The sequence below is a fragment of the Notolepis coatsorum genome (assembly GCF_963971535.1).
Source record: "Notolepis coatsorum genome assembly, chromosome: 2".
Classification (NCBI taxonomy): Eukaryota; Metazoa; Chordata; class Actinopteri; order Aulopiformes; family Paralepididae; genus Notolepis; species Notolepis coatsorum.
Genome location: NC_140166.1, coordinates 220,074,891 through 220,101,951, shown reverse-complemented (window position 1 = coordinate 220,101,951; position 27,061 = coordinate 220,074,891). Strand labels below are relative to the sequence as shown.

The 27,061-nt window shown below is 42.7% G+C and overlaps 1 protein-coding gene across 1 annotated transcript in view; it reads left to right on the top strand.

The window, feature by feature from the left end:
• Positions 1 to 27,061, top strand: part of ccdc88c (coiled-coil domain containing 88C) — a gene marked incomplete at its 5' end in the record, with an annotated part of 137,320 nt that overhangs the window by 70,167 nt on the left and 40,092 nt on the right. Inside the window, 9 exons of the mRNA XM_084308542.1 lie at positions 793 to 951; positions 2,607 to 2,753; positions 5,603 to 5,747; positions 13,008 to 13,189; positions 13,878 to 14,015; positions 17,358 to 17,642; positions 20,700 to 20,941; positions 24,175 to 24,730; positions 25,875 to 25,960. Of these exons, the coding sequence (XP_084164668.1) occupies positions 793 to 951; positions 2,607 to 2,753; positions 5,603 to 5,747; positions 13,008 to 13,189; positions 13,878 to 14,015; positions 17,358 to 17,642; positions 20,700 to 20,941; positions 24,175 to 24,730; positions 25,875 to 25,960 (1,940 nt within the window). The remainder of the gene's footprint in view (positions 1 to 792; positions 952 to 2,606; positions 2,754 to 5,602; positions 5,748 to 13,007; positions 13,190 to 13,877; positions 14,016 to 17,357; positions 17,643 to 20,699; positions 20,942 to 24,174; positions 24,731 to 25,874; positions 25,961 to 27,061) is intronic.

Genomic DNA, 27,061 nt, shown 5'->3' with positions numbered 1-27,061 from the left:
TAGGGGTCACTAGGGGTCACTAAATGTCCTCCTCTCCACTAGGGGTCACTAAATGTCCTCCTCCTCCTCTCCACTAGGGGTCACTAAATGTCCTCCTCCTCCTCTCCACTAGGGGTCACTAAATGTCCTCCTCCTCCTCTCCACTAGGGGTCACTAAATGTCCTCCTCCTCCTCTCCACTAGGGGTCACTAGGGGTCACTAAATGTCCTCCTCCTCCTCTCCACTAGGGGTCACTAAATGTCCTCCTCCTCCTCTCCACTAGGGGTCACTAAATGTCCTCCTCCTCCTCTCCACTAGGGGTCACTAAATGTCCTCCTCCTCCTCTCCACTAGGGGTCACTAAATGTCCTCCTCCTCCTCTCCACTAGGGGTCACTAGGGGTCACTAAATGTCCTCCTCCTCCTCTCCACTAGGGGTCACTAAATGTCCTCCTCCTCCTCTCCACTAGGGGTCACTAAATGTCCTCCTCCTCCTCCTCTCCACTAGGGGTCACTAGGGGTCACTAAATGTCCTCCTCCTCCTCTCCACTAGGGGTCACTAAATGTCCTCCTCCTCCTCTCCACTAGGGGTCACTAGGGGTCACTAAATGTCCTCCTCTCCACTAGGGGTCACTAAATGTCCTCCTCCTCTCCACTAGGGGTCACTAATTGTCCTCCTCCTCCTCTCCACTAGGGGTCACTAAATGTCCTCCTCTCCACTAGGGGTCACTAAATGTCCTCCTCTCCACTAGGGGTCACTAAATGTCCTCCTCCTCCTCTCCACTAGGGGTCACTAAATGTCCTCCTCTCTACAGAAGCAGGCGCTGGGGTGCGAGGCTCGGTCGGCGCGGGCGTACCGAGACGAGCTGGACTCCCTGAGAGAGCGGGCGGCTCGAGTCGACCGGCTGGAGACGGAGCTCGGCCGGTGTAAAGAGAAGCTCAACGACGTGCACTTCTACAAGACCAGAGTGGAGGTAACATCTATATACTGTATCTCTACAGTAGAGGTAACATCTATATACTGTATATCTACAGTAGAGGTATATCACATCTATATACTGTATCTCTATAGTAGAGGTAACATCTATATACTGTATCTCTACAGTAGTGGTATATCATATCTATATACTGTATCTCTATAGTAGAGGTAACATCTATATACTGTATATCTACAGTAGAGGTATATCATATCTATATACTGTATCTCTATAGTAGAGGTAACATCTATATACTGTATATCTACAGTAGAGGTATATCATATCTATATACTGTATCTCTACAGTAGTGGTATATCATATCTATATACTGTATCTCTATAGTAGAGGTAACATCTATATACTGTATATCTACAGTAGAGGTATATCATATCTATATACTGTATCTCTATAGTAGAGGTATATCATATCTATATATACTGTATATCTATAGTAGAGGTATATCATATCATATCTATATACTGTATATCTACAGTAGAGGTATATCATATCTATATACTGTATCTCTACAGTAGAGGTATATCATATCTATATACTGTATATCTACAGTAGAGGTATATCATATCTATATACTGTATCTCTATAGTAGAGGTATATCATATCTATATACTGTATCTCTATAGTAGAGGTATATCATATCTATATACTGTATATCTACAGTAGAGGTATATCATATCTATATACTGTATATCTACAGTAGAGGTATATCATATCTATATACTGTATATCTATAGTAGAGGTATATCATATCTATATACTGTATATCTACAGTAGAGGTATATCACATCTATATACTGTATCTCTATAGTAGAGGTATATCATATCTATATACTGTATCTCTACAGTAGAGGTATATCATATCTATATACTGTATATCTATAGTAGAGGTATATAATGTCTATATACTGTATATCTACAGTAGAGGTACATCATATCTATATACTGTATCTCTATAGTAGAGGTATATCACATCTATATACTGTATCTCTACAGTAGAGGTATATCATATCTATATACTGTATATCTACAGTAGAGGTATATCATATCTATATACTGTATCTCTATAGTAGAGGTATATCATATCTATATATACTGTATATCTATAGTAGAGGTATATCATATCATATCTATATACTGTATCTCTATAGTAGAGGTATATCATATCTATATACTGTATCTCTACAGTAGAGGTATATCATATCTATATACTGTATCTCTACAGTAAAGGTATATCATATCTATATACTGTATATCTACAGTAGAGGTATATCATATCTATATACTGTATCTCTACAGTAGAGGTATATCATATCTATATACTGTATCTCTACAGTAGAGGTATATAATATCTATATACTGTATATCTACAGTAGATGTATATCATATCTATATACTGTATATCTACAGTAGAGGTATATCATATCTATATACTGTATCTCTATAGTAGAGGTATATCATATCTATATACTGTATATCTACAGTAGAGGTAGATAACAGTAAAGCTTAATTCTAGCTCGACATACAGACTGTTATCTGAACTAAATACTAAGTTCTGTGTGTGTGTGTGTGTGTTTGTGCATGTGTGTGTGTGTGTGTGCGCGTGTGTGTTTGTGTGTGTGTGCGTGTGCGTGTAGGAGCTTCGCGAAGACAACGTGACACTGTTGGAGACCAAGGTTCTGTTGGAGGAACAGTTGTCGGCCTCCAGGGGGCGCTGTGACAAACTTCACACTCTGGAGAAAGATAATCTGCTACTACGATCTAAGATAAATGATCTGGAGATGGTACGTCTGTCTGTCTGTCTGTCTGTCTGTCTGTCTGTCTGTCTGTCTGTCTGTCTGTCTGTCTGTCTGTCTGTCTGTCTGTCTGTCTGTCTGTCTGTCTGTCTGTCTGTCTGTCTGTCTGTCTGTCTGTCTGTCTGTCTGTCTGTCTGTCTGTCTGTCTGTCTGTCTGTCTGTCTGTCTGTCTGTCTGTCTGTCTGTCTGTCTGTCTGTCTGTCTGTCTGTCTGTCTGTCTGTCTGTCTGTCTGTCTGTCTGTCTGTCTGTCTGTCTGTCTGTCTGTCTGTCTGTCTGTCTGTCTGTCTGTCTGTCTGTCTGTCTGTCTGTCTGTCTGTCTGTCTGTCTGTCTGTCTGTCTGTCTGTCTGTCTGTCTGTCTGTCTGTCTGTCTGTCTGTCTGTCTGTCTGTCTGTCTGTCTGTCTGTCTGTCTGTCTGTCTGTCTGTCTGTCTGTCTGTCTGTCTGTCTGTCTGTCTGTCTGTCTGTCTGTCTGTCTGTCTGTCTGTCTGTCTGTCTGTCTGTCTGTCTGTCTGTCTGTCTGTCTGTCTGTCTGTCTGTCTGTCTGTCTGTCTGTCTGTCTGTCTGTCTGTCTGTCTGTCTGTCTGTCTGTCTGTCTGTCTGTCTGTCTGTCTGTCTGTCTGTCTGTCTGTCTGTCTGTCTGTCTGTCTGTCTGTCTGTCTGTCTGTCTGTCTGTCTGTCTGTCTGTCTGTCTGTCTGTCTGTCTGTCTGTCTGTCTGTCTGTCTGTCTGTCTGTCTGTCTGTCTGTCTGTCTGTCTGTCTGTCTGTCTGTCTGTCTGTCTGTCTGTCTGTCTGTCTGTCTGTCTGTCTGTCTGTCTGTCTGTCTGTCTGTCTGTCTGTCTGTCTGTCTGTCTGTCTGTCTGTCTGTCTGTCTGTCTGTCTGTCTGTCTGTCTGTCTGTCTGTCTGTCTGTCTGTCTGTCTGTCTGTCTGTCTGTCTGTCTGTCTGTCTGTCTGTCTGTCTGTCTGTCTGTCTGTCTGTCTGTCTGTCTGTCTGTCTGTCTGTCTGTCTGTCTGTCTGTCTGTCTGTCTGTCTGTCTGTCTGTCTGTCTGTCTGTCTGTCTGTCTGTCTGTCTGTCTGTCTGTCTGTCTGTCTGTCTGTCTGTCTGTCTGTCTGTCTGTCTGTCTGTCTGTCTGTCTGTCTGTCTGTCTGTCTGTCTGTCTGTCTGTCTGTCTGTCTGTCTGTCTGTCTGTCTGTCTGTCTGTCTGTCTGTCTGTCTGTCTGTCTGTCTGTCTGTCTGTCTGTCTGTCTGTCTGTCTGTCTGTCTGTCTGTCTGTCTGTCTCTTATTACTTGGGATAATAAGCCACAAAACGTAACGTTATTGGCATATATTGAAGCGCAGTTAGTTTCTCTTCCCTATTTATAGCATGTAGCAACAATTAGATTTGAAATTAGTTTAAAAATGGTGGCACCCTGGCAAAAATAAAAAAGCGACTGTACATACAGTAGATTTCATTATCTGTTCTTATGCACGCCTGGTGATACTAAATCCAAATTGAACTCCGGCATTTGAAATATAAGATTTGGCACAATCCATAAATGTGCGAATTGGCTATAATAAGGTCATTTATAAGCTATATTCTATAATAATATTTCAAATTGCATTGGTCCGGATGGGAGAATTCAGTACTGTATCTACAAAACCTTCTGTTTAATCATCTTCCCTTTATTCATTTCCTTAGATTTTGGCTGCATTCGATGTATGAAAGGTGCTATATAAATAAAGATTATTATTATTATTATTATTATTATTATTATTATTATTATTATTATTATTATTATTATTAATTCATTCATTCAGGTTACATTGCTTTCTGGGTCATGTATTCATTACACATTTACATTTACATTTACATTTAGTCATTTAGCTGAACGCTTTTATCCAAAGCGACTTACATGTTCTGTACGACAAGTCATCAGGAAGAAGGGCACAACTCTATCAGCTGAGTAACAATGTTTATCAAAGTGTTGAGTGCTACAGTGTAGGTTAGTTTATTAGGACAAGTGCATGACAGTAAGGTTAGTTAGGGTTAGATTTTTATTTGTATTTTTTTTTTTCAGATAATGGTTGAAGAAGTGCGTCTTTAGTCGACGGCGAAAGATTGGGGGGGGGGGGGGGGGGGGGCAACATGAGCGAATGAGAGCGGAACTCAGCCGTCTAGAGCGAAGAGCGGATTTCTCTGCCGCTCCGCGCCGCTCACATGCCCTGGCTGATGTTATGCCTATGTTAATTTATTTGATTTTATACTAATTGCTGTGGTGCACTCTGGACTGAGAGTACTATGTAGATAGTTATTAATATTTATTATTGTTATATTGTAGAAATGTGTGCATTGAAACGTCTGTATCAATCAATCAATCAAATCCTTTATTTAACCAGATAAGCATCATTGAGATTAAAATCTCTTTAAAATCTCTGTAAAGTCTCGACTACATTGAAAATGAGGGCGACCTCAATTGTAATTTCGAGAATAAATAAAGGTTGATGATGATGATGATGGTGTGTGTCTCTCTCTCTCCCTGTCTCTCTCTCTCTCTCTCTGTCTCTCTCTGTCTCTCTCTCTCTCTCTCTGCCTCTCTGTCTCTCTCTCTCTCTCTCTGCCTCTCTGTCTCTCTCTCTCTCTCTCTCTCTGACTCTCTGTCTCTCTCTCTCTCTCTCTCTCTGTCTCTCTCTCTCTCTCTCTCTCTGTCTCTCTCTCTCTCTGTCTCTCTCTGTCTCTGTCTCTCTCTCTCTCTCTCTCTCTCTCTCTCTCTCTCTGACTCTCTCTCTCTGTCTCTCTCTCTCCCTCTCTCTCTCTCTCTCCTCTCTCTCTCTCTCTCTCTCTCTCTCTCTCTGCAGGAGCGTGACAGTGAGAGGAGGCGTCTGGAGGAGCTGGTTGAGGAGAACATGCTGCTGGAGATCAATCAGAAGCAGAGCATGAGCGAGTCGGCTCACCTGGGCTGGGAGCTGGAGGAGCTGGCCAAGAACCACGACAACACCCACAGTAAGTTCACCTGGGCTGGGAGCTGGAGGAGCTGGCCAAGAACCACGACAACACCCACAGTAAGTTCACCTGGGCTGGAGGAGCTGGAGGAGCTGGCCAAGAACCACGACAACACCCACAGTAAGTTCACCTGGGCTGGGAGCTGGAGGAGCTGGCCAAGAACCACGACAACACCCACAGTAAGTTCACCTGGGCTGGAGGAGCTGGAGGAGCTGGCCAAGAACCACGACAACACCCACAGTAAGTTCACCTGGGCTGGAGGAGCTGGCCAAGAACCACGACAACACCCACAGTAAGTTCACCTGAGCTGGAGGAGCTGGCCAAGAACCACGACAACACCCACAGTAAGTTCACCTGGGCTGGAGGAGCTGGCCAAGAACCACGACAACACCCACAGTAAGTTCACCTGAGCTGGAGGAGCTGGCCAAGAACCACGACAACACCCACAGTAAGGGCGTTTTCACACCTGGCTCGTTTGGAGCTGTTGATCCGAAACCTGGAGCGTTTCCCCCCTATTTCGGTTCAGTTGGGCATATATGAACACAGCAATCACATTCTGTTGCGGAACAAAACAAGCGGGCCGAGACCACCTGGAGAGGGTGATCTCGGCGCACTTCCAAACGAACCCGACGCGACTTGTACGCTGTGAGAATGCAATCGACCTAACAAACCGACACAATAATAATAATAATACGTCGTGGGTCAACGTGGAGCAGCGATGAGGTACACTGCGTCGTTGATATTTGGGCAGACGATCACATTCGTCAGATGCTGGAGAACACAAGTACACTGAAGTGTACAGACAGTTTAGTGACCGAATGAGGGAAAGGGGCTTTGAAAGGTCTGTCGAACACGTTGTTACAGCGGAGATACAACAAGCAGAGCAGACCCTGAAACGGTGTTTGTGTTGCCGGGTGTCAGTCAGCTGTGTCCCCGCTGCCGCGCAGGAGAGGAGAGCCGGGGTCTGTAGGGACGCTGCTAAAGCAGCACCGTGCGGGACAACGCCTCCTCTCTCTCTCTCTCTCTCTCTCTCTCTCTCTCTCTCCGCGGTCATCAGTAAAGTCAGGCTCGAGTCAGGGTTAGGGGACACACACACACACACACACACACACCCCAAAATCTGACCAATGAGTGACAGTTTGCTCGCACGTGCGTTTGTTTTGGTCCGCTATTAACACAGCCGTGTGAACACAAACGAACTAAAGGACAAGTGCAACATTGTATCATTATAGTCCCTGTGTCTCCCTGAAACGGAACAAAGCTAACGAACTACAGGTGTGAAAACACCCTAAGACTGTCCTGTCCGCCTGAATACTTTTACCAACGGATTTCCAGTTCCGCGTTCGCGTTCTTGGCCACTGATGTTTCTGGTCGTGCCAATCGTGTGACGCCTATTTCTGCCACCGGTTAAGCTTAGGCGACTCTTTCGAAGTTGGTTAAGGTTAGAGTTTGTCTTAGAGCAGGGCGATAAAAAAGTTTGGCATAACTAAATGCATCTCTGTTTATTCACCTATTCATCAAAACCCTGACCTAAAAAAATATTTTCATTCAACTGATATAAACAAGCCGAGACACTTGGGGGGTAACTCAACTTAAAGACCTTTTTCAAAAAAAACTGGAAATTAAAAGCATTTCAGGAGCTAAGAGAAGAATATTGAGAACTTGAGTGCATGCTTACCAACTGTCCGTCTGCAACACTACTAGACATCTAAGAAGGGAGATCCCCCCTTGAACGGCCCTTCTAAGGTTTCTCTCCTCCACACTGCCTGTGGAGCATTTTTCCCCTATTGTTAGGTTTTAGTGAGTTTTTCCTTACCTTCGCGTGGGGTACGTCTGGGAGTGCTTGCATTCTTTCATTTATTTGCATTTATTTAAAATTTGTTGGACCTTATGGTGTTCTTGTTCTGTTCTTGACTTATTGTTGTGTTTCTTCTTGACCTGTTTAAAGAAGACGTGTACGGCCCATGGGGACATTATTAACGTGTGTTGTCGGGCCTTACAAATAAATTTGATTTGATTTATGATATAACATTCCTAACTCAGACTTCCTAAAATATATGCAAATTCAAAGCACTTTAAGTTCACTTACTAAAGAAAACAAGTTAAGCTTTGAAATGACAGAATTGGAAGAAAAACTAACTACCTCATCCACAATTAAAGGTAAAATCAGTGAACTATATGAAATTCTAACTAATGAATGCCAAACAGTCTTCCCAGCTCTATTAAGATGCTGGGAGACGGACCTGTTCTGTTCTGTTCTGTTCTGTTCTGTTCTGTCCTGTTCTCTCTGTTCTGTTCTCTCTGTTCTGTTCTGTTCTGTTCTGTTCTGTTCTGTTCTGTTCTGTTCTGTTCTGTTCTGTTCTGTCCTGTTCTCTCTGTTCTGTTCTCTCTGTTCTGTTCTGTTCTACTCTGTTCTGTTCTGTTCTGTCCTGTTCTCTCTGTTCTGTTCTCTCTGTTCTGTTCTGTTCTACTCTGTTCTGTTCTGTTCTGTCCTGTTCTACTCTGTTCTGTTCTCTCTGTTCTGTTCTGTTCTGTTCTGGTCTACTCTGTTCTGTTCTGGTCTACTCTGTTCTGTTCTACTCTGTTCTGTTCTGTTCTGTTCTGTTCTGTTCTGCTCTACTCTGTTCTGTTCTTCTGTCTGTTCTGTTCTGTTTCTGTTCTACTCTGTTGTTCTGTTCTGCTCTGTTCTGTTCTGCTCTGTTCTAGTCTGCTCTGTTCTGCTCTGTTTGTTCTGTTCTTCTGTCTTCTGTCTGCTCTGTTCTGCTCTGTTCTGTTCTGCTCTGTTTTCTGCTCTGTTCTGCTTCTCTTCTGTCTGCTCTGTCTGTTCTGCTCTGTTTTGTTCTGTTCTGCCTCTGTCTTTCTGTTCTGCTTTCTGTTGTCTGTTCTGCTGTTCTGTTCTGTCTGCTCTGTTCTGTTCTGTTCTGTTCTGCTCTACTCTGTTCTGTTCTGCTCTGTTCTGTTTGTCTGTTCTGTTCTCTTGTCTTCTGTTCTGTTTCTGCTTGTTCTGTTCTGTTCTGTCTCTCTTCTTCTGCTCTACTCTGTTCTGTTCTGCTCTGTTCTTCTTCTGCTCTGTTCTGTTCTACTCTGTTCTGTTCTGTTCTGCTCTGTTCTGCTCTGTTCTGTTCTGTTCTGCTCTGCTCTGTTCTGTTCTGCTCTGTCTCTGCTCTGTTCTGCTTCTCTGTTGACTCTGTTCTGCTCTGTCCTCTGTCCTGTCCTTCTGTTCTGTCTTCTGTTCTGTTTCGCTCTACTCTGTTCTGTTCTGCTACTCTGTTCTGTTCTGTTCTACTCTGTTCTGTTCTGTTCTGCTCTGTTCTGTTCTGTTCTGCTCTGTTCTGTTCTGTTCTGTTCTGTTCTGCTCTGTTCTGTTCTGTTCTGCTCTGTTCTGTTCTGTTCTGTTCTGTTCTGTTCTACTCTGTTCTGTTCTGTTCTGTTCTCTCCGTTTTATTCTGTCCTGTCCTTCTGTTCTGTTCTGTTCTCTCCGTTCTGTTTTATTCGGTTCTGTCCTGTCCTAATCAAATCAAATTTATCTGTAAGGCCCGACACACAACGTTAATGTCCCCATGGGTCGTTCTGTCCTGTCCTAAATCAAATCAAATTTATCTGTAAGGCCCGACAACACACGTTAATGTCCCCATGGGGTCGGACACGTCTTCTTTAAACAAGTCAAGAAGAAACATCACAATAATTCAAGAACAAAACAAAAACACCATAAAGTCCAAAAAATGTAAAATAAATGCAACACTCCCAGACGTACCCCACCCACTAAAAACCTAGCAATAGGAAAAAATGCACCACAGGCAATGTGGAGGAGAGAAACCTTAGAAGGGCCGTTCAAGGGGGGATCTCCCTTCTTAGATGTCGGTGATAGTAGTGTTGCAGACTAACAGGCGAACAGTTGGTAAGCATGCACTCATGTGTGTAGTGAAACACAGATAAGTGCATGCGATAGCAACTGAACATTTTGAAAGATTAAAGATAGAGCTGATAGTCCTGTCTGTTCTGTTTTATTCTGTTCTGTCCTTCTGTTTTATTCTGTCCTTTCTATTCTGTTTTATTCTGTCCGTTCTATTCTGTTTATTCTGTCCTTTCTATTCTGTTTTATTCTGTCCTGTCCTTTCTATTCTGTTTTATTCTGTCCGTTCTATTCTGTTTATTCTGTCCTTTCTATTCTGTTTTATTCTGTCCTGTCCTTTCTATTCTGTTGTATTCTGTCCTTTCTATTCTGTTTATTTTGTCCTTTCTATTCTGTTTTATTCTGTCCTGTCCTTCTGTTTTATTCTGTCCTGTCCTTTCTATTCTGTTTATTTTGTCCTTTCTATTCTGTTTTATTCTGTCCTGTCCTTTCTATTCTGTTTTATTCTGTCCTGTCCTTTCTATTCTGTTTTATTCTGTCCTGTCTTTTCTATTCTGTTTTATTCTGTCCTGTCCTTTCTATTCTGTTTTATTCTGTCCTGTCTTTTCTATTCTGTTTTATTCTGTCCTGTCCTTTCTATTCTGTTTCATTCTGTCCTGTCCTTTCTATTATGTTTTATTCTGTCCTGTCCTTTCTATTCTGTTTTATTCTGTCCTGTCCTTTCTATTCTGTTTTATTCTGTCCTGTCCTTTCTATTCTGTTTTATTCTGTCCTTTCTATTCTGTTTTATTCTGTCCTGTCCTTCTGTTTTATTCTGTCCTGTCCTTTCTATTCTGTTTTATTCTGTCCTGTCCTTTCTATTCTGTTTTATTCTGTCCTGTCCTTTCTATTCTGTTTTATTCTGTCCTGTCCTTTCTATTCTGTTTTATTCTGTCCTGTCCTTTCTATTCTGTTTATTCTGTCCTGTCCTTCTGTTTTATTCTGTCCTGTCCTTTCTATTCTGTTTTATTCTGTCCTGTCCTCTCTATTCTGTTTATTCTGTCCTGTCCTTTCTATTCTGTTTTATTCTGTCCTGTCCTTTCTATTCTGTTTTATTCTGTCCTGTCCTTTCTATTCTGTTTATTCTGTCCTGTCTTTTCTATTCTGTTTTATTCTGTCCTGTCCTTTCTATTCTGTTTTATTCTGTCCTGTCCTTTCGATTCTGTTTTATTCTGTCCTTTCCTTTCGATTCTGTTTTATTCTGTCCTGTCCTTCTGTTTTATTCTGTCCTTTCTATTCAGATTTATTCTGTCCTGTCCTTTCTATTATGTTTTATTCTGTCCTGTCCTCTCCTTCTGTTTTATTCTGTCCTGTCTATTCTGTTTTATTCTGTCCTTTCTATTCAGATTTATTCTGTCCTGTCCTTTCTATTCTGTCCTGTCCTCTCCTCTCCTCTCTAATAATACCACTTCCTGTCCTCTCCTGTCCTCTCTAATAATACTACTTCCTGTCCTCTCCTGTCCTCTCTAATAATACCACTTCCTGTCCTCTCCTGTCCTCTCTAATAATACCACTTCCTGTCCTCTCCTGTCCTCTCTAATAATACTACTTCCTGTCCTCTCCTCTCCTCTCTAATAATACCACTTCCTGTCCTCTCCTCTCCTCTCTAATAATACCACTTCCTGTCCTCTCCTGTCCTCTCTAATAATACCACTTCCTGTCCTCTCCTGTCCTCTCTAATAATACCACTTCCTGTCCTCTCCTCTCCTCTCTAATAATACTACTTCCTGTCCTCTCCTGTCCTCTCTAATAATACCACTTCCTGTCCTCTCCTCTCCTCTCTAATAATACTACTTCCTGTCCTCTCCTGTCCTCTCTAATAATACCACTTCCTGTCCTCTCCTGTCCTCTCTAATAATACCACTTCCTGTCCTCTCCTCTCCTCTCTAATAATACTACTTCCTGTCCTCTCCTGTCCTCTCTAATAATACCACTTCCTGTCCTCTCCTCTCCTCTCTAATAATACTACTTCCTGTCCTCTCCTGTCCTCTCTAATAATACCACTTCCTGTCCTCTCCTGTCCTCTCTAATAATACTACTCTGCTGTTATATCTGTCCTCTCTCTAATAATGATACCACTCTGCTGTTATATCTGTCCTCTCTAATAATAATACCACTCTGCTGTTATATCTGTCCTCTCTCTAATAATAATACCACTCTGCTGTTATATCTGTCCTCTCTAATAATGATACCACTCTGCTGTTATATCTGTCCTCTCTAATAATGATACCACTCTGCTGTTATATCTGTCCTCTCTAATAATGATACCACTCTGCTGTTATATCTGTCCTCTCTAATAATGATACCACTCTGCTGTTATATCTGTCCTCTCTAATAATGATACCACTCTGCTGTTATATCTGTCCTCTCTCTAATAATAATACCACTCTGCTGTTATATCTGTCCTCTCTAATAATGATACCACTCTGCTGTTATATCTGTCCTCTCTCTAATAATGATACCACTCTGCTGTTATATCTGTCCTCTCTCTAATAATAATGATACCACTCTGCTGTTATATCTGTCCTCTCTCTAATAATAATACCACTCTGCTGTTATATCTGTCCTCTCTAATAATGATACCACTCTGCTGTTATATCTGTCCTCTCTAATAATAATACCACTCTGCTGTTATATCTGTCCTCTCTCTAATGATAATACCACTCTGCTGTTATATCTGTCCTCTCTCTAATAATAATACCACTCTGCTGTTATATCTGTCCTCTCTAATAATAATACCACTCTGCTGTTATATCTGTCCTCTCTAATAATAATAATACCACTCTGCTGTTATATCTGTCCTCTCTCTAATAATAATACCACTCTGCTGTTATATCTGTCCTCTCTCTAATAATGATACCACTCTGCTGTTATATCTGTCCTCTCTAATAATAATACCACTCTGCTGTTATATCTGTCCTCTCTAATAATAATACCACTCTGCTGTTATATCTGTCCTCTCTAATAATAATGATACCACTCTGCTGTTATATCTGTCCTCTCTCTAATAATAATGATACCACTCTGCTGTTATATCTGTCCTCTCTAATAATAATAATACCACTCTGCTGTTATATCTGTCCTCTCTAATAATGATACCACTCTGCTGTTATATCTGTCCTCTCTCTAATAATGATACCACTCTGCTGTTATATCTGTCCTCTCTAATAATAATGATACCACTCTGCTGTTATATCTGTCCTCTCTCTAATAATAATACCACTCTGCTGTTATATCTGTCCTCTCTAATAATGATACCACTCTGCTGTTATATCTGTCCTCTCTCTAATAATGATACCACTCTGCTGTTATATCTGTCCTCTCTCTAATAATAATGATACCACTCTGCTGTTATATCTGTCCTCCAGGCCGTAAGTCTCTGGTTCAGGAGCTGAACGAGTGCGTCTCCAGTCGGGTCCTGAAGCTGGAGAAGGAGAACAGGGAGCTGCAGACCTCCATCCAACACCTGAGAGAGGAGCAGCACCTCCTGCAGGAGCAGAACCTCCTCCACCAGGAGCAGGGGAGGGAGAACCAGGGCCTGGGCCAGAAGGTGAGAGAGAGAACCAGGAGCAGGGGAGGGAGAACCAGGAGCAGGGGAGGGAGAACCAGGGCCTGGGCCAGAAGGTGAGAGAGAACCAAGAGATCTCTCACCCTACCATACTGTAAACCATACTATGATTATGACCTCTCCCCAGACAGGATGGTGTACTATAATACCCTACTATACTATACTATACTATACCACCCTATGTATGTGGTGTTACTATCTGACTAGGCTGGTGAAGCTATGCCTCCTAAAGTGTCTAAACGGAAGTACAGGAAGTACTGGCTACAGGCGTTTCCGGTTCCGACAAAACAATTATAGAAACGTGTGAAGTGCACAATATTTCCTCATTTAAGCCACTGCAACGGCTTTGCCTGAAGAATTTACTACATGACCGGGACGTTCTAGCTTGTTTACCGACAGGATTCGGCAAATTGGTTGGTCCGTTCGGAGGCAGCTTCCAGGGGAAGTACATACACCGGGAATTCTTACCCCATAGACACTTTCGACCGTAGTTCTTTACCAGTCTTTATCTCACGGAGGAGATAGAACTGGGAACGAGGTTACTATCTGACAGACAGGATGTTGTTACTATCTGACAGACAGGATGTTGTTACTATCTGACAGACAGGATGTTGTTACTATCTGACAGACAGGAAGTTGTTACTGACAGACAGGATGTTGTTTCCTGCAGCTGGAGCGCTTACAGGGGCTGCTTGACCAGGAGCGACTGACCAATCAGGACATGGAGAGTCTGGGGGAGGAGCTTCTGAAGGAGAAACAGAATCTGGAGAGAGAGAAACACACCATGACCGCCGAGAAAGACAGACAGGTAAGACCAGGCGGACAGACGGACTTAACCCTTTCACTACCACACTACCAAAGGGTTAACCCTTTCACTGCGACAATACAGAATGTTAACACTTGCACTGCCACACAACAAAGGGTTAACCCTTTCACAGCCACACTAGAGAAGGTTAACCATTTCACTACCACACTACAGAAGGTTAACCTTTCACTACCACACTACAGAAGGTTAACCCTCTCACTACCACACTACATAAGGTTAACCTTTCACTCCCACACTACAGAAGGTTAACCCTTTCACTCCCACACTACAGAAGGTTAACCCTTTCACTACCACACTACAGAAGGTTAACCCTCTCACTACCACACTACATAAGGTTAACCTTTCACTCCCACACTACAGAAAGTTAAACCTTTCACTCCCACACTACAGAAGGTTAACCCTTTCACTACCACACGACAAAGGGTTAAGACTCGACGGGCCTGAACTCCAGCGCCGCCCGACCAGAGTGAGTCGAAGCCCGAGTCCGGGTCATCACGTACACAATACTAAGCCCTACCTGGAAAATATATTTATTTGTATTTTATATGATCATACATAATCCCACCGAACACAATCGCTAATATGGAACGACGTGGTCTTGACCATCTGCACTGCTCAATTCATTCTACTGTTCTGTTCTATAATTGTCAGGTTTCAAAGTGAGAGACATTAACCCTTTCACGACCACACTACAGCCGGTTAACCTTTCACTACCACACTACAGCCGGTTAACCTTTCACTACCACACTACCGTTAACCGTCTGTAGTGTGGTAGTGAAAGATTAACCGTCTGTAGTGTGGTAGTGAAAGGTTAACCTTCTGTAGTGTGGTAGTGAAAGGTTAACCTTCTGTAGTGTGGTAGTGAAAGATTAACCGTCTGTAGTGTGGTAGTGAAAGGTTAACCTTTCTGTAGTGTGGTAGTGAAAGATTAACCGTCTGTAGTGTGGTAGTGAAAGGTTAACCTTCTGTAGTGTGGTAGTGAAAGGTTAACCTTCTGTAGTGTGGTAGTGAAAGGGTTTGTTAAGTACGTGTCATAAGCCTAGGTCAGATTGATAATCCCATAACTCATTGGTCCGCATCCCAGCTTCAAGCAGCATCCTGCGACGTCTGGGATGTCTAGGACTCAATGCGTCTATAAACTTCAGGGCTTAAAACCAGCCGACCCAGGCTCACACACATGCACCCCTCCGTCCCCCCCAGTCATACGGTTGATTGATTGGAGTTGCGGAGTATATTTTTTATTCTATTTTGCTTTAACTTACTCGGTTGGCCGTATTACCACTGTATGGCATTACTTGATAATCACAGTTATACGGAACCCACCTTTAGTCCTTATGCATAATCATATTTCTCCTTAGGCCTCCGTATGGATAAAGCCCCACTTCTAAAGTTTTTACATCATAAATCAGAAACATTACGGGACCGCGTGGTTGACATATTTCTCCTTAGGCCTCCGTATGGATAAAGCCCCAATTCTAAAGTTTTTACATCATAAATCAGAAACATTACAGGACCGCGTGGTTGACATATTTCTCCTTAGGCCTCCGTATGGATAAAGCCCCACTTCTAAAGTTTTTACATCATAAATCAGAACGCAAAGGGTGAAGTTACAGTGCAAACAACATTTCGATGCTTACCCGTCCGTCTGGTCAGAAGAATGGATACAAAAGATATATTTATAAAGAGGTATTTTTAATTAGAAAAGGCAAGTTACAAAAGAGACTGCATTGGAAAATTTCCAATTTAGTTCTCATCTGGCACGGCTTGTGCCCGGTGTCTGCAAGCAACATCTTCAAATCTCTCCAAAAAGTCTGAGCCTAGAATGGGCAACAGTCCTTTTTATATTGATATTGTATCATATTTCCGATTGGTCTAAACACAGTGATGTCACAGGGATGTCATTTTCGTTTAGCAAACCAAAACACAATACATAATCCGTATGGACTCCTCCTCCTTTTTACTAGCGTTACTTTTAGTTACCTAGTGTTTTTTTAAGTAAGAGAAAGTCCCTTATTTCTTCAGAACAAACAACTGCTTTGTCTGTGGTAACCACGTGGTATGGTACCAGGCAGTACCGAGTGAGGCCATCCATAAGGTTTCTTATCAAGACTCCTTAGAGATGCCCTCCAGAAAACAGTTTTTACACATAATTTTAGTATTATTCTCTACTGACAGTTAATTATAAGCATGCCATTATGTAAACTTTTACTGTACACATTAAACATTTAATTGTTATATAGTTTTTAAGATTCTCTCTATCGTTTCAGGACTCCCTGTTTCTCTAAAACTTCACAACCTCAACCTTTAATTCCCTTCCCTTCTGTAAGGGTTAACATTACAGCTTTCTCTCCTCTGCTCACATTCCCCAGGTTAACTCCCCATCGGGGGCCTGCTCTCACAGACAACAGGCACCTTCTATGCAGACATTAAAGGCTCAGTTTCATTTTTTAAAGTCCATAAAAGAATATACTGGTCATATAGTATATTTGATATACTATAATGACCAGTACACATTATACACAGTATACCATGACCAATGACCAGTATACACATTATACACAGTATACACTTGATAATCACATAATGGCAACAGTCCTTCTTTTTAAAGTCCATAAAAGAATATACTGGTCATATAGGAACGAATCAGGATGTCAATTTCCAAAAGTGTCACTTGTTGTTCTGTGGCACTTCACAGGGTTAACCTTCTGTAGTGTGGTCGTGAAAGGGCTAACCCTTTGCCGTGTGGCAGTGAAAGGGTTAACCTTCTGTATCGTCTCTATCTTTAATCTTTCAAAATGTTCAGTTGCTATCACATGCACTTATCTGTGTGCATGCTTACCAACTGCTCGCCTGTTTTACTGCAACACTACTATCACCGACATCTAAGAAGGGAGATCCCCCCTATAACGGCCCTTCTAAGGTTTCTCTCCTCCACATTGCATGTGGTGCATTTTTTCCTATTGCTAGGTTTTAGTACGTTTTTCCTTACCTTCGCGTGGGGTATGTCTGGGAGTGTTGCATTCATTTAGCATTTATTTTGAATTATTTGGACTTTATGGTGTTCTTGTTTTGTTCTTGACTTATTGTGATGTTTCTTCTTGACTTGTTTAAAGAAGACGTGTCCGGCCCATGGGGACATTAACGTGTGTTGTCGGGCCTTACAAATACATTTTATTTTATTTATCGTCGCAGTGAAAGGGCTAACCCTTTGGTAGCGTGGCAGTGAAAAGGTTAACCCTTTGGTAGTGTGGCAGTGAAAGGGTTATCCCTTTGGTAGTGTATCAGTCCACTTGACCCTCCAGGACTCTGTCCCCTCCCCCTCAGATCTCAGAGCTGGGCCGTGAGTGTCAGCACCTGTCGGAGGCCGTGTCGTCTCTCCGCGAGCGCGCTCAGTCGGACAGCGGGGCGCGGGTCCGCGAGGTGGAGGCGGAGAACCGGCAGCTGCACCAGAACGTCACCCACACGGGCACCCGATTGGTCAGCCTGGAGGCCCAGCTGAAACAAGCCAATGAGGCGGCGGAGAGGCTGGGGGAGGGGGCGGCGCGATGCGAGGAGGCGGAGAGAGAGGCGGGGCGACTAGAGAGGAGCAGGGACACTTTGAAACGAGAGGTACTGGAGCCTTCTGGTCACACCCACATTAACACGTCCTGCGCCAAAAACTACTTTACTCGTTATTGCCCGCCAATCTAATAACGCCAACAACGAGTTTACTAGTTTTTATGATCGTTATTTCCTTTATTCGCTATTGACATCCATAATTCATCCAGGAAGGCTCCGGGAGGCAGCTGGACCCTGTCTGATATTGCAACGCCTCAATACCGCCACCTGGTGGATTTCGGGCGAGTTGCACTCGACTCTAAACCGGATGTGAGATATCTTGTTATGTTGATCAAGACAAACACTCGAGTGCATTTGATCGCTTTCGAGACGCAAGAATCAATATGCTTTCTGCGTTTATTGCATCATACAAACGGAAAATGGATCTAGCAGATCGACATCAAATAATTGGATTTTTTTTTCTCCAGACGCATCAGCCATAGGTAAGAGGAATCTAACGTTAATTCCAGCTCGATTGTCCATTTATTTCATTGCAATCCATCTGATCAACGTATGTCGTACTAAAGAAAGACGTTACTGACAATCAAGGAATCATAAACGAGCGTAATGTATACCATCTGCATTTGAATTTTTTAATATAGTGTATAGGAACGAAACGCCAATTAGGGCGGCTGGGTGGCGCAGCGGACTAAGCGCTCGTCACCAACGCGAGAGACACTGGTATCGAATCCGGCTGTCAGTGTTGCCTCCGGCTTGGCTGGCCATCATACTGGCTCAATTGGCAGAGTCAGCGCGAGGGAAGCCGGTGGGGTGGTATTCTGGTCGTTGTAAACAGCGACTCCTACAGGTCCGTCAGGGCGCCTGCACAGCGAGGGAGGGAGATGGTGAGGGTAGTGTGACCTCCCACACGTTACACCTCGCCAATGAGAGTCCGCGCTGGCAGGTGAAAAGATGCTGCTGGCTGTCTCCTATGTCTCGGAGGAAGCATCCGATAGACTTCAGGGCTCCCTAGACCGACCAGTGGGGGGCACATGCGAGCAACGACCAGGAAGGGGAGGGGGGAATTGGCATAACGACTAAATTGGGATGGGAGAAAAACACAGAAAAACAGGAGGAGAAAAAGTGGATACAAAAAAGGAACGAAACGCCGATAATGTATAATATGTGTCGGGGCCTATAACTCGCGTTCTAGGAATTACTGCTATACACTCCAAAAACATACTTATATTCACGACGGTACTAACACGACAATGTATGAATGGGAAAATATAACGTTCCCACATCCGGAACGATAGATACCCGATGTTGAATGGGCCATAGTAATGTCGATATAGCTATAATATTTAAAAAGTTATAGCCCTGCAAAGAAGGTGAGTGACTCCATAGGCTTACAGCACTGGCAGAGAGTGGTATAAAATGGGCATACTGCATGGCACAGAATGTTTTAACCTAGTTACACCCAGATTAACCTAGTTACACCTAGATTAACCTAGTTACACCTAGTTACACATAGATTAACCTAGTTACACCTAGATTAACCTAGTTACACCCAGATTAACCTAGTTACACCTAGTTACACCTAGATTAACCTAGTTACACCTAGATTAACCTAGTTACACATAGATTAACCTAGTTACACCTAGATTAACCTAGTTACACCCAGATTAACCTAGTTACACCTAGTTACACCTAGATTAACCTAGTTACACCTAGATTAACCTAGTTACACTTAGTTACACCCAGATTAACCTAGTTACACCTAGTTACACCCAGATTAACCTAGTTACACCTAGATTAACCTAGTTACACCTAGATGAACCTAGTTACACCTAGATTAACCTAGTTACACCCAGATTAACATAGTTACACCTCGATTAACCTAGTTACATCCAGATTAACATAGTTACACCTAGATTAACCTAGTTGAACCTAGATTAACCTAGTTGAACCTAGGTTAACCTAGTTGAACCTAGATTAACCTAGTTGAACCTAGATTAACCTAGTTACACATAGATTAACCTAGTTGGACCTAGTTGAACCTAGTTGAACCTAGATTAACCTAGTTGAACCTAGTTGAACCTAGTTGAACCTAGATGAACCTAGTTGAACCTAGTTGAACCTAGATTAACCTAGTTGAACCTAGTTGAACCTAGATTAACCTAGTTGAACCTAGATTAACCTAGATTAACCTAGTTGAACCTAGTTGAACCTAGTTGAACCTAGATTAAACCTAGTTGAACCTAGATGAACCTAGTTGAACCTAGATTAACCTAGTTGAACCTAGATTAACATCCTAGATGAACCTAGTTGAACCTAGATTAACGTCCTAGATTAACCTAGTTGAACCTAGATTAACCTAGTTGAACCTAGATTAACCTAGTTGAACCTAGTTGAACCTAGTTGAACCTAGTTGAACCTATATTAACCTAGTTGAACCTAGTTGAACCTAGTTGAACCTAGATTAACCTAGTTGAACCTAGATTAACCTAGTTGAACCTAGTTGAACCTAGATTAACCTAGTTGAACCTAAATGAACCTAGTTGAACCTAGATTAACCTAGTTGAACCTAGATTAACCTAGTTGAACCTAAATGAACCTAGTTGAACCTAGATGAACCTAGTTGAACCTAGATGAACCTAGATTAACCTAGATGAACCTAGTTGAACCTAGTTGAACCTAGATTAACCTAGATGAACCTAGTTGAACCTAGTTGAACCTAGATTAACCTAGATTAACCTAGTTGAACCTAGTTGAACCTAGATTAACCTAGTTGAACCTAGATTAACCTAGATGAACCTGGATTAACCTAGATTAACCTAGATGAACCTAGATTAACCTAGTTGAACCTAGATTAACCTAGTTGAACCTAGATTAACCCAGTTGAACCTAGATTAACCTAGATTAACCTAGATTAACCTAGATTAACCTAGTTGAACCTAGATTAACCTAGTTGAACCTAGATTAACCTAGATTAACCTAGTTGAACCTAGTTGAACCTAGATTAACCTAGTTGAACCTAGATTAACCTAGTTGAACCTAGTTGAACCTAGATGTCGGTGATAGTAGTGTTGGTAAGCAACTGTTGTAATGGTTCTCCTCTTCCTCTAGGTGGTGTCGTTGCGTGCGTCCAGTGAGCGCGTGGCGTGCCTGGAGAAGGAGGTGTCGGGGCTGGAGCAGGAAGCGCGGCGGCTGCGGCGGGAGGTGGAGGAGGCGCGCAGGGAGGCCCAGCTGCTGGGGAGACGGGAGGAGGAGAACGCACTGCTCACCAAGGAGAACCTGGAGCTCCGCTGCTCCCTGGAGAACCTGCGCTCCTCCGCCTCGCGCCTCGCCGCCCTCCAGGAGGAGTTCAGGTAGATAGTAACCTTAACATTATCTTAATCTTAACCTTAATTTAACCTTAACCCAGATTCAGTTCAGATGTTTGATTCAGTTCACTTTTTTTCTTTTTTTTTTTTACTTTTGTAACTTATTTTCAGAAATGACTGATATTTTCAAACTATTTAAGGCCAAAACATGTGTATATATATATAATTATATATCGGCCGATATATCGGCCCTATCTTGATATCGGACCGATACCGATGTGTACAAAAAATTAGATATTATATCGGCGGCCGATATATCGTGCATCACTAGTTCAGATGTTGGATTCAGTTCAGATTGATTCAGTTCAGTTGTTTGATTCAGTTCAGATGTTTGATTCAGTTCAGTTTGATTCAGATCAGATGTTTGATTCAGTTCAGATTGATTCAGTTCAGTTGTTTGATTCAGTTCAGATGTTTGATTCAGTTCAGTTTGATTCAGTTCAGATGTTTGATTCAGTTCAGATGTTTGATTCAGTTCAGTTCAGATGTTTGATTCAGTTCAGTTCAGATGTTTGATTCAGTTCAGTTCAGATGTTTGATTCAGTTCAGTTGTTTGATTCAGTTCAGTTCAGATGTTTGATTCAGTTCAGTTCAGATGTTTGATTCAGTTCAGTTGTTTGATTCAGTTCAGTTCAGATGTTTGATTCAGTTCAGTTGTTTGATTCAGTTCAGTTCAGATGTTTGATTCAGTTCAGTTCAGATGTTTGATTCAGTTCAGTTGTTTGATTCAGTTCAGTTCAGATGTTTGATTCAGTTCAGATGTTTGATTCAGTTCAGTTCAGATGTTTGATTCAGTTCAGATGTTTGATTCAGTTCAGTTCAGATGTTTGATTCAGTTCAGTTGTTTGATTTTCCAAAACGCATTTTTTTTTTTTTACTTTTGTAACTTATTTTCAGAAATTACTGATATTTTGAAACTATTTAAGGCCAAAACATATATATATATATATATATATATATATATATATATATATATATATATATATATATATATATATATATATAAATAAAAATAAAAGATTAAAAAAAAATATATATATATATATTTTTTTTTATATATCGGCCCATATATCGGCCCTATCTTTATCAGACCGATACCGATGTGTAAAAAAACTGTCATATCGGCCGATATTATATCGGCGGCCGATATATCGTGCATCACTAGTTCAGATGTTGGATTCAGTTCAGTTTGATTCAGTTCAGATGTTTGATTCAGTTCAGTTTGATTCAGTTCAGTTGTTTGATTCAGTTCAGTTTGATTCAGTTCAGTTGTTTGATTCAGATCAGATGTTTGATTCAGTTCAGATGTTTGATTCAGTTCAGATGTTTGATTCAGTTCAGTTTGATTCAGTTCAGATGTTTGATTCAGTTCAGTTTGATTCAGTTCAGTTGTTTGATTCAGTTCAGTTTGATTCAGTTCAGTTGTTTGATTCAGATCAGATGTTTGATTCAGTTCAGATGTTTGACTCAGTTCAGTTCAGATGTTTGATTCAGTTTAGATGTTTGATTCAGTTCAGTTGTTTGATTCAGTTCAGTTCAGATGTTTGATTCAGTTCAGTTCAGATGTTTGATTCAGTTCAGTTCAGATGTTTGATTCAGTTCAGTTGTTTGATTCAGTTCAGATGTTTGATTCAGTTCAGTTCAGATGTTTGATTCAGTTCAGATGTTTGATTCAGTTCAGATGTTTGATTCAGTTCAGAACTTCAGATGTTTGATTCAGTTCAGATGTTTGATTCAGTTCAGTTCAGATGTGTGATTCAGTTCAGATGTTTGATTCAGTTCAGATGTTTGATTCAGTTCAGATGTTTGATTCAGTTCAGTTGTTTGATTCAGATCAGATGTTTGATTCAGTTCAGATGTTTGATTCAGTTCAGTTGTTTGATTCAGTTCAGATGTTTGATTCTCTCATTGAACAGCTGCTGTTAGCATAAGGGTTAGTTAAGGTAAGGTAAGATTCAAGATTCAAGAGGTTTATTTGTCACATACATACCAGGGCATACAGTGAAATGCAGATGGTCATGCCCGCATCGATTGTGCAAAATACAGTAATAAAATAGACATAACAAAACGGGTAATAAGAAGACATAATAAGAAAGGGTGCTTTCACACCAGAGCTGTTTGGTCCGGACTATCGGACCAGAGTTCGTTTTCTTGGATAGTCCGCTTTTTTTTGGGGTGGTGTGAATGCTCAGTCGAACTCTGGTGCGGACCAAACACGCAAACTCTGGTCCGCCTGAAAACGTAGGTCTCGGTTCATCGGACCAAACGCGGACCAAATATAGGAAGTGACTCACGACTCTCACGAGCAGAGCGCTAAATTACTACCTAACCAATCAGATCTGCGATATGAGGTAGCGTCACGAGCAGGACAAGAGGTGGGTTGCTACGTTTACTGTAGGGGAGGGGCTTTTAGACCCATGTTTATTTTTTGCTTCGAAAAGAGGGACATCCTCTCAATATGCGGGATGCGGGACATTCGGTCAAATGGTGGAACTGGAGTCAGACAGGGCTCGCAGTCACACACACACACACGCGCGCAAAAAAAACTCCTCACCGGTCAACCTCACCAGCGCTTCAGTGCAATCAAACCGAGAGACCGGCGTCCGCTCCCTGACTCTCTCTCCGCTACACTCCTCCCGCTGCGTCTACTACACACACACACACACACACACACACACACACACACACACACACACACACACACACACAATAGGGCTCGCATTCACACACACACACATTTTCACTCTGTTGTGTCCAATAGACGAGCAGCCTTTTCGACCGCGTGACATTGTTCAGAAAGTTTGGTGCACTTGACAAATTGCAATGTGAATGCAGACGAACCAAATGAAGAATGCAACAATGTTGCAACTTCACCCCCAGAATCGCGCAGAGTCCACCAAAACTATATGTGAAAGCGCCCTAAGATGTGCATGATAAAAATAGACATGCTAAATTCCTGAGAAGGCACTGGTTCCTATGTACACTACTATACAATATACAATTTTAACTCCGTCATTATGCTATACTTACTATATCTAAACTATACTATACAAGAACCACATCGGTTCTTTCCTTAAAGTGACTTTTATATTCCTCATTCCTTTAAAGTGACTTTTCCATTTTGTTTAAAGTGACATTTTATTTAAAGCGATTTAAATACTAAGGGTTCGTTTTTTGTTGAAGTGATTTAAGACCCAGAATCCTCTCTGCTTCCTCAGGGAGGCGCAGAGGGAGCGGGAGGAGCTGGAGAGCAAGATGGAGGAGGTGCGCGAGGAGGCGCGAGGGGAGAGGAAGAGGGCGGAGCGTCTGGAGGTGAACGTGACGTCGCTGAACCAGGAGAAACACCGTCTGGAGGAGGAGCGGGAGCGGAGCCGGGAGCAGAGGGAGGAGGCGGAGCGGGAGAGGCAGGAGAGGAGGAGCAAAGAGGAGGAGCTGAGGAGGGAGGTGGAGGACCTGAGGGAGGAGAGGAGGAGGCGGGAGGAAGTGGAGGAGGAGAGGAGGCGGGTCCAGCAGGAGCTGGACCAATCGGAGAAGGACAGGAAGCAGCTGGAGAAGGAGAGCTGGCGCGTCAGCACGCAGCTGGAGGCCAAGGAGGCGGAGCTGGAGGAGAAAGGCCTGCGGTTGGCCAGCCGGGAGAAGGAAGGCGGAGCTCTGAGTAAGGAGATTGAGAGGCTAAAGGAGGTGTCGATAAAAGCCAAAGAACTGGAGAGAGGGAATAAGGAGCTGCAGAAACAGGCCACCATCGACAAGAGGACGCTGAGCACTCTGAGAGAGGTAACCGATCAATCAATACCAACTAACCTATCACCAGGCCAATCAATACCAACTAACCTATCACCAGACCAATCAATACCAACTAACCTATCACCAGGCCAATCAATACCAACTAACCTATCACCAGACCAATCAATACCAACTAACCTATCACCAGACCAATCACGAGATAACATTGACGAATACACGGAGGCAGTCACTGGTTTCATACAGAAATGTATTGAGGGTGCGGCCGGGTAGCGCAGCGGACTAAGCGTCTGCCTACCACCACAGACAGTGGGATCGAATCCGGCTGTCAGCGGTACCTCCGGCTTGGTCGACCGTCCACACTGACACAATTGGCAGTGTTAGCGGGTGGGAAGCCGGTGAGGGTGGCCTGGGTGGGTCCTGGTCGTTGTAAACAGCGACTCCTACAGTTCGGTCGGGGCGCCTGCACAGCAAGGGAAGGATCTAGGAGAGGTAGTGTGACCTTCCACACGTTACACTCCCCCAGTGAGAGTCCGCGCTGCCAGGTGAAAAGAAGCGGTGGGCTGGGTACACATGTGTCGGAGGAAGCATGTGATAGTCTCCGCCCTCCCAGACCGACGGTAGGGGGTAGAGTGTGCAACGACCAGGAAGGGGATTGGGAATTGGCATAACGACTAACATTGGGATGGGAGAAAAACGGAAAAAGAAGGGGGAAAAAGATAATAATTATTTTTTTAAATAAATGTATTGAGGACGTTGTGCCGAGGAAAACAATCCATGCGTTTCCAAACCAGAAGCCATGGATTAACAGTTCTGTGCGTGTGGCTCTAGCAGATAATATCTGTTGAACTGCTCCTCAATTAGCTGCCTGATAGCCGACATGCTAACCACCTCTGCACCTGGTGTGCTAACTAGACATGAGGGGGGGGCGGGGCTTCATAGATCCTTGCATTCTCAATGAGGGTAAAGGTGTAGTGTTTATGCGAAGACATTTTCAGTAGTTTGTTGAACATTGTTGGTGGAAAAACTATACCAAACAAATTGTTATTCATCAATCATCATACAAATAAAAAGTGTTAAAAACGCATGTTGGGGTGGCTTGTGTAAGCTTTTAATGAGAATCTAATACCTCGATTATGAACCTTGTTTGGGTGCGACTCTCTCCGTGTGTCTCTAGGAGTTAGTATCAGAGAAGCTGTGTGTTCAACAGCTGAACCAGGAGCTGGAGAAGATCAGTCAACAAGAACACGCCCTGGAGGACAGGTACACACACACACACACACACACACACACACACACACACACACACACACGCGCCCTGGAGGACAGGTACACACACAAGGGGGATAAAACTAAAATAACAAACATGGTTAACCTCTTAACACTTTGAGTGCCAACGACGAGAAATGTCGTTGTTCGCCGTCATGCGTTGAGTGCCAACGACGAGAAATCTCGTTATTGCTTTTATTAGCGATATCCATTCATTTTTCATCAATCCAGCCTCATGTTATCATTGGGACTGGCTCTGACCTCGAAAAGGGCAAATACCGCCCCCTATCGTCTCCCGGATGGTAATGCACCCATTGGATTGGACTCCATGGAAATGCATGGGGGAAAAAAACCCGGATTCCACATTTTACTTCTCAGGCATGTAACCCGAGACGATTGCATTCATTGGGGACCCTCAGAGCAGCGTGGAATATGTGTTTCGAGGTTGGATCGTTGGATCAATAAACGCGATCGATATTTGGAATGGCGATCAGGAATTGGAATAATCTTTTTGCAGAACATCTGATGTGAGGTAAGGAATCTATTTTACCAGTTTTGGGGTAATCTGATGTTTTTTTCACATATTTCACAACGTGTCCCCTATTTGTGTATGTGTGTATATGACGTTAGCGCTGACCAAGTCATAGATAATCGATTTTTCAGCCCGCTTCTCCTAGCGTGCATAAGTACACATATACCATCGATAATCTAGCGTTTATTCGAAAACTATTCATAAATCAGCCGGAAAATGACAACGTGTTGTGTGTATTCCAGTAAAGGGCGATTCCTGCGGAATCTTTTTCTAGAAAAACGGTATAAAACGGAAATGTACCGATGAAAAAACAATCCGTTTCGTACATGTTGACTGCAAGCAAGTCATTGATAAGCGACAGGCTTATTAGACACATAGCCATAATATAGAATATAGAAATAGCTCCGCGAAAATCATGAAATATCGGAAAATCTGTCCCAAAAGGCTGGCATTCAAGCGATAAATCGTGCGACCCCTGCTGGCACTCAATGTGTTAACAGGCGTGCCCAAAAGTGTTTTAACTTGAACTTGAGGACTGCATACTTTTTTTGCAAACCAAAATA